We start from the raw sequence: 8,699 nt of genomic DNA on the forward strand, positions 1-8,699 counted from the left end.
CCCCATGTAATTTTATGAATTACAGAGGGATATTATGAATTAATTTTAGTCAGTATATGTTTTACCTTGAAATATTAAACTCAGACTACTTTTCACTTTTAGAATTCTAATTGTTTTTTTATTTTATAGTTTTGTTTTTTTATTAATTATTTTATTTTATTTTATTTAAAGATTTTATTTGTTTATTCACGATAGACATAGAGAGAAAGAGGCAGAGAGAGAAGCAAGCTCCCTTCAGGGAGCCGGACACGGGACTCGATCCTGGGACTCCCAGATTGTGCCTTGGGCCAAAGGCAGGCGCTAAACCGCTGAGCCATGCAGGGATCCCCTGGTTTTTTTTTTTTATTATTATTATTTTTAAATGGAACCATCCTATTACAGAGAGGAGGGTGTTTATCTTTTTTCACCTGTAAGGACAGTCTCCTGATATTTGTGATGTATTCAAGTCTGTCTTTAGTCTCTTAAATCTATGTCAAGTCCCCCTATTGCATATCGCAGTTATTCTACTTGTAATTTATTTTATCATTAATTATTTATTGTCTATCTTCGCAGAATGTTTGTTCCTTGAGGATCAGAGCTTTCCTTCTATTGCATTATATCCCTGGTGCCTGGCCTTGTGCCTTGTGTATAGTTGTATAGTTGGTGGTCAATACATACTTTTTTTTTTTTAAGATTATTTATTTATTTATTTATTTATTTATTTATTTATGAGAGACACAGAAAAAGAGGGAGGTGGAGACATAGGCAGAGGGAGAAGCAGGCTCCACGCAGAGAGCCCGACGCAGGACTCGGACCTGGGTTTCCAGGATCACGCCCTGGGCCGAAGGCAGCGCTAAACTGCTGAGCCACCTGGGCTTCCCAATACATACTTTTTTTTTAATACTTTTTTTGATTGAATAAATGAATCTTGGGATTGGCACTTGTAAAAAATACTAGAAATACAGGTAAAGAAATCTAGAAGTTTAAGTATATACATTGTATAACTAGTATTATTATCATAGTGGTATTTTCCATTTTGGTTTGATTTGATTTGTTTTCATTTTTATTATTGCAGTTAGGTTGATATACAGTGTCGTTCTAGGTTCAGCTGTGCATTCTGATTTTAAATTACATAAAACTTTGAATTCTTTTTCATAGATAAAGGTAATTGATACCAATTCTGGTTAAAACACAAGAAGCAATAAATTGTCTATAGTTGCAAGTTAAGATTTTGGTTACATTTACATACAGATTATCTCAGAGGATGATTATATAATTTGATCACTATGGAAGTAATTGAAACTTGGTTTTGGCTAGGGGTGGCTGCTTTACATGCAAGTGTAATATAAATTCACTAAAATATTATACATAAAATCCCAGATAAGCTATGTTTTTTTAGCCTTGAGGGGGCGAGAGATTGCCCAAAGTCTAAATACAGCAGATAATATCAGGCCATCTGTTGCTTTTTGATGCAGATTTTTTTTAGCTATGTAGAAAGAGGGAAAATACTGATGGTAGTTTTATGTTCTTCCAGTCTGTTAGACTTTTTTCCCCTCTTCCTAGGGATTGAGGTTCTGAATAAGCCATTCTATTTTATATTAAAAAGCAAACATACAACTCCTTCACTAATAGTGGTTATTCTAGATTATTATAGAAAAACTTATATGTATTATAAGGGAATTATCTGTGACTAATGGTTTTTAAAAATTAATTAAATACAAATGTCATAAACTTCTACCTTCCCAAAAATGGTTGCTTTATCTTAACTAAGAACATGGAAACTGGTATGACTTAAGTCTTCATTCAGTGATAGGTATGTTTGGACAAGTTTAGATAAACAGCAAAACTCTAGAAGTCTGATTCCCAATCATACACAGCATTTTGTTATTTATTTATTTATTTATTTATTTATTTAAAATTTTATTTCTTTATTCATGAGAGACAGAGAGGCAGAGACACAGGCAGAGGGAGAAGCAGGCTCCTTGCAGGGAGCCTGATGTGGGACTCGATCCTGGGACCCCAAGATCAGGCCCCGGGCTGAAGGCGGCACTAAACCACTGAGTCACCCGGGCTGCCCATACACAGCATTTTGAAAATGCCAACTCCATGTGAACTGCCAAAATTTTGTCCAGTTCAACTCTAAGCAATCTAGGTTCCTCCAGGTCTATAACCTTAGGGTTGTTACCATTTTCTTATGATGTGATTGTTTTAAATAGGAAAAATTTTAGAATGTTATATCTCAGCTCAGCACTAGTCAGTAATACTCAACAATATAGTATCCAGAAGGCATCTGGGACATAGGAATCTTTTTTATTTTAAAGATTTTACTTATTTATTCATGAGTGACACAGAGAGGCAGAGACATAGACAGAGGGAGAAGCAGGCTCCCTGTGGGGAGCCCGATGTGGGACTTGATTCCGGAACCCTGGGATCACACCCTGAGCCAAAGACAGATGCCCAAGCACTGAGCCACCCAGGTGTCCTTGAAATATAGGAATCTAAGTAAGGCAGTATGTCTATAAAGTATTTCCATTAAGTGCATGTACTAAAATATCATCTAAAGACAATGTTTTATAGGGACTGTTTTTCTAAATATGTTTTTTAAAGATTTTATTTATTTTAGAGAGGAGTGGGGGGAGTGGGCATGTAAGGGGGAGGGATAGAGGGAGAGGCAGAGAATCTGAAACTGATTTCTCCTTGAGGACATGAGCCCCATGGGTGGGTGGATCTCAGACCCTGAGATTATGACCTAAACTGAAGCCAAGAGTTAACCCCTCAACCCACTGAGCCACCCAGATGCCCCTAAAATATGTTAATCATACTAACAGAGGTCTGAAAATCTGTCCTAAGCAATCACTTTTTGAAAATCTAAATCTGTGAGGTTCCTGGGTGGCACAGTAGGTTAAACGATGATGGACTCTTGGTTTCAGCTCAGGTCCTGACTCCGGGTTGTGAGATCAAGCCCCAAGTAGGGCTTGGAGCTCAACCAGCGTCTGCTTGAGATTCTCTCCCTCCACCCCTCCACCCTGTGTGTGCATGCACACATACTCTCTCTCAAATAAATAAATAAATCTTAAAAAAAAAAAAAAAAAACTAAATCTAGTGTCTCCATAGGGGTATATTAACAATGACAATATTAATAAGTAACATTTATCAGCAGTTGTGTATCCTAAGCATTTTATATTGTTAATCCTTTTAATCCTTATAAGTACATAGAATGCCTGGGTGGCTCAGCAGTTGAGCATCTGCCTTTAGCTCAGGGCATAATCCCAGTTTGGGGATCGAGTCCCACATTGGGTTCCCTGTGAGGAGCCTCCTTTTCCCTCTGCATATGTCTCTGCCTCTCTCTCTGTGTGTCTTTCATGAATAAATAAATCTTTAAAACAAATAATCCTTATAAGTACAGAATTGGATATTATCCAATTGTACAGATGAAAGAGCTGAGTCTTAGACTGAATAATTTGCCCAGGGTCCTGCATCCCCAAAGTGCTAGAGCCTGCCTGGTAATTAATGAATGATAAGGCTGCTTGTTTTAGTCAGGTGTATGGGCATTGTATTCTCTCAAACTAATGGAAAAAAATAACATGTATAAAATAAAATCTTTAAGCTGAATCAATCTCTTGTGCTAGTTCCTGGATTGATAGCACCTTTGTGTTTTTTACTTTCCTTAAGAACCTTCCCTGTAAGCCTTGAGCACTTTTACTGCATTAGACACTTTTAGCTTCTTGGCTGAGAAATCAGAAGAATGGGAGATTTCAAATGGAATGTTGCTGTATCAGCCACTGTAACTCAGCTCAACCCAATGAGTGCTTATTAAGATAATATGATGCCTGTGACAGTGTAAGACCTCGTAGTTCCTTTTCTGTCTCTGTGTTATGGGTCACTACATTCGAGTGCTTCCAAAAGACAGTTTTAAGAAACTCAGATTATTCACACCTTGTAATGTTGAAGATGAATGTCAGATTTAAAATGTACTTTCTTCTGTAGGTAACTTAGATCAGCAGTTTCTTCCCTAATGCTTATAGCTGTTGCCAGAACAAAGCTCATCCTCTTACGCTTTTTAAAAAGTACATTATTGATTTTTTTTCTTCTATTTGAAATCTTCTCTAATGGAAAGTTTTAAAAATATTTTTATATTTACTCAGTTTTTAAAGTTATCCTGAAAGAGACATGCATTCTTATTTTTTGTTTGAAAGGCTATTGGTACTAATATAACCAATATAAAGTTGTTTTCAATAAAAGAATTAAAGGCCACTGGGTTATTAGAGGTAGAGTTAAGATGTCTATATAAATAAAATGGAATTTATATTTTGTAGAGCTTTCTTATCTATATACCATATTTAAGATTTTGAATCACTTCATATCACATTGTAATTATGCTAGGCCCAGTAGTCATTGAAAGGACAGAAAACAATTGATATCTTGTGCTTTGTAGGGCCCGCTAGTGTGCCAAAGTATGCTCTATATGCATAAGGTAACATAATTCAAATACACAGTGAAGAATTATTCTAGACATGTGCTCAATTCACTTTGCAGGAGTTATGAGAAAAGACAAACTTGGCTTGAAAACATCTGATTTTTATTTTTTTATTTTTTTATTTTTGTTTTTTTTACATCTGATTTTTATAACAGTACTGCTGTGAAGAAAGTATGGTTTGAAATTATTCCCTATGCTGTATGATTGTTGGTGGAAGTGTGTGGATGTAGTCAGATAACATTGGAAGAGACCTGGTTCATGTAAGGCAAGCTGTTGAGAGTTAAAACTTTTTGCCATTTAGTCTGGCAAATTTTCAAGCCAAAAAGAAATCAGATTGCTTCTCTTCTTAGCTCTCCTGTAAGAAAGTAAGATGCCCAGATGCTTATCAGATATTGCTGGAGTTGTAGCTACAGGAGGGTAGAAAGCCATCTGTAGAGCACATGGCTAACCTCTGTTCTCATCCTATTTGTTGCTGATAAAGTCCTCCTCTACCTGATGAGTATTCAGAATAAATTGTGTTGTTGGCTTGTTCAGGAGGGTAATTAGTTTCAGCCTTCAGATCATTCTTGGTTGTTTTGCCCATAGTCATATTTTAGTGCTCTGAGGTTTTGTGTATTCTTGTAACTTCCATATATACAAGTTTTCTTTGCCAATTTCAAACAAGATTTCCTAAAATTTCCTAGTATGGAGCCCAGAACCCCTCAGCAGCATCCCTTCAACGACCTGCTCAGCCTGTAGTTAAGAATACCTCCATGAGCCCTCGACAACGCCGAGCCCAGCAGCAGAGTCAAAGAAGGTCGTCTACTTCCCCAGATGTGATCCAGGGCCAGCAGCCAAGAGACAACCACACTGATCACGGAGGATCTGCTGTTCTGATTGTCATCTTGACTTTGGCATTGGCAGCTCTTATATTCCGACGAATATATCTGGCCAATGAGTACATATTTGACTTTGAGTTATAATATTGTTTTGTGTCTTAAGAGCTGTGACTCAGCTGCTTCATTAAACATTCTGCATTGGGTATAATCGAAGAATTGTTTACAAAAATATTATTTTGTATTTACCCTTCATTCCTTTTTTGATCCTTATAAATTCAGTATCAATATAGCTAGACTTTCAGACTGTGTCTGCTTAGTTTAAGGGACTAGAAAGTCAAAGTCCCTTGTCTCACCATATGACCTGCTTTACAGAGAAATAACTTATTGTTTCTCATGCCTCAACTTCTTTTTATGTAAATTTGTGATACTTTTCTGTATAACCCTTTGAAAATTTTGGATTAAAGAAGGTGTTTTAAGTTCCAGTGAGTATTACTAGTTACTCAATATCATTTATTGAGTACTCTGTTTCTACTTATGTAGAATGATCTAGGGATAAGAATTGAAAAGGGAAAGTAGAGCTCTTCAAATAGCTTGCTGAGAATGTCATTCATAGGAGATAGACTGGGATGCCCATTCTGTGACTTTGTGTCCTAAATGTTGTTCAGTGAAAGTAATTATTTCAGTCAGACATTTATGAGGAGAGATTACATCTTTGTTACTGGATGTTACTTGGAGGGAATAATGCTTTGTAACCACTTTGATATGCTGTTATCCCCTTCCCTCCCAAATGCACACAAGATTCAAAAAGAAAGGAAACAGTCCTCCATAGAGCTTTTTTTAAGGAAAGAAGGGTCCAAGCCAGGAAATCACTTGATTTTCTTCCAGAAGTCAAACGGAAGGATCTTCAGATTTTAATGTTTGCTCTGCTTTGAATTATATATCTTTTGAAGGTATTATATGCCTAGCTTTGTAATCACTATAAATTTAATTATTCTAGGAATAATGCATAATGTTGAAATATTTCATGTACCATTTTAATAGAAAAGCTCAGGGCCCAAGTAACAGTGATAGAAATTAGAAAAACCTTTACTTAGAATTGTCCACCTAATCAAAGCCCAATAAATAATTTTCAGTGCAAAATCAACATATATAATGTAGTGCGAACTAGCTCCACAGATTGTAGCAGATAATTTTATCATCATAATGCCTGGTGAGAACATAGAATCACAGAAAAACATTGCCTTCACCATATCCAGTAGCCGCATTGAGGGCACTCAAGTGTATTTGTTAATGAAGAGTTAATTTTTAAATACAGACAGTCCCCCTGCTTTCAAATAGGTTATGTTCTAAAAGTGCATTTGTGGGTTTTTTTTTTTTTTTTTACAACTGTTATAAATGGCATTCAGGTTCTAGACAAGTCCAAAAGGTTAGTCCATAATGTGTCTCGAGTACTTTGGGGGACGGTGTTCATAAAGTCCTTAATGTAGTTTTAACTAACCGAAATTATGGGCAAGATAGAAACAATTTGTAAAATTATATTAAAGGCAAATTTAATTTTTACTGCTGCTATGGACTTTGGTTCTGTTCATTATCAGACACAATTTCTATGTTCATCTGATAGCCGTTTTTCCTTTATGTCCACCTCTAAAATAAAGAACATACTGTATACTATTATATAACACATAATTGTCTTAAACTTTAATAAATTAGCATTTTAAAAGTGTTAACAGATTGTTTCTGTTATATCTACAAAGTTGATAAAGTCTTAAAAAAAGCTCAAGGACTTTATGAAGACCTCCTATGTCAGGAAAATTATAGGTTACCATTTTATAACTTTACTGCCCATGAGAAAGCACATTCTGAAGTTTTGGTTTGGAACACAAAATATTAGAGATATTGGTTCCTCCTAGGAAGAGGGCATTGACCCACCTGGGAAGACCTAATAACATCATCACCTGAGAAAAAGAAAGTCCCCTTGCTCTCAACCTCTGCTGAGATTAATCGTGTGCTAGGAACAATCTTCCCTCCACTTCCTCTCAAACTTGAGCCAGCCTCTGGATCTCTGTGATCTTGTTACATGTATCCATGGGGTGTACCAATACTTTAAGATTGATTAAGCCGAGAAGATTTTGCATTGTGCAGGTCCTTCTCTATCTGATTTGCCTCTCGTCTCACACCTATCAGCTGACAGGCCACTTGTTTGTGTTGGCATTTTTTAAGCACTTGATACACATACCTGAAAGTGGCATATTTTTTGCTCTTTCCCTTTCAGCTCACATATGCTACCTAAAAATCTTAAGTTGTCAATCTGATTCCCATCCTGGAGTTGATGAGCAAAATTGATCTTTGGGGCTATTCTTACTTGAATGCCACCTGAAGAGATTTCAGAAAACTTATTTTTTAAAGCCCCAGTTTATCCCTTTAATTACAGGGTAAGGGCAAAACCAGATATGTGTGATCTGATTGGTAAAGGCTTAGGACTCCTTCCCCCAATCCTCAGATTTAGGTAATTCGTGGCTTTTTCTTTGACCAACAAAGCACATGACTACATATCAAGGTAGTTAAAATAGCATGCTTGAAAAAAATATATAATGTCTGTTTCACCTGTAACTGTTTAAGCCAATGAAACCTTTAAAAATTTATGTATTGTGGGGCTTTTATGTAGCACTTTACATGTTCATGCTGCTTATTTGTTTTATTCTACTGAAATAAATGAATTTGATCAAAATTCTCAATGAAGTTTTTTAAAAAAAAAACCTTTAAAATTGTTTATCATTTTGACTATGGAAATGTAATATTTCTTATTTCAGGAGAATAAGAAATCTTTTTGTTACTTTTGGCTATGAATAAACCTTCTGGTATCTTGAGACCTCCCATTTTTATAGACCAGAATCTGTAAAGAAGCAAACCTCACACATTTGGACTTACTTGAGCAGAAATCTAGGCTGAAGTACTGAAAAGCCTATACTGTTGCATCATTTGCAATTAAGTATATGAAATGACTGCCTTTAGTGAACCTGACTCTTAAAGACTAATGTGTACATTAACGTGTGTACTGTTTAAGCCTTGTGGGAGGGTGTACATTGCTCAGAAGCTGTTTGGAACGCCTCTTGAACAGTTGCCTTCAGAACTAGTTTGAGCTGCTCAATAAATTTATTCATACCGTGCTTTGACCAAAAGTTGTATTCTTTATATTATTCGATCTTCAATCCATTTTGCCTCCTTAAATATTCTCTCACGTCTTCCACTTCTCTTTATGCTCCCTGCTGTTACCCTAATGAGCCTCCTCTCCTCGGACAAGTCTCCAGTCTTACCCTATCATTCCCCCTACCCCTGCCAGCATCTTCTCCAGTGTGCAGGTCTGATTCTATCTCTTAAGCTCACAACCTTAATGTAGTTTATAAGGCTGTGTGTAACTAAAGTCC

General features: G+C 36.2%; 1 protein-coding gene across 2 annotated transcripts in view; it reads left to right on the top strand.

Annotated features, from left to right (window-relative positions):
- UBE2J1 (ubiquitin conjugating enzyme E2 J1) overlaps nt 1-8,441 on the top strand; it is a 28,534-nt gene extending 20,093 nt beyond the window's left edge. For both annotated transcript variants that reach the window (XM_041767877.1, XM_041767882.1), the window contains exon 8: nt 5,140-8,441. In XM_041767877.1, the coding sequence (XP_041623811.1) occupies nt 5,140-5,418 (279 nt within the window). In that variant the 3' untranslated portion in view covers nt 5,419-8,441. The remainder of the gene's footprint in view (nt 1-5,139) is intronic.
- Nucleotides 8,442-8,699: the final 258 nt, after the last annotated feature.

Source organism: Vulpes lagopus, chromosome 1 (genome assembly GCF_018345385.1).
Source record: "Vulpes lagopus strain Blue_001 chromosome 1, ASM1834538v1, whole genome shotgun sequence".
Classification (NCBI taxonomy): Eukaryota; Metazoa; Chordata; class Mammalia; order Carnivora; family Canidae; genus Vulpes; species Vulpes lagopus.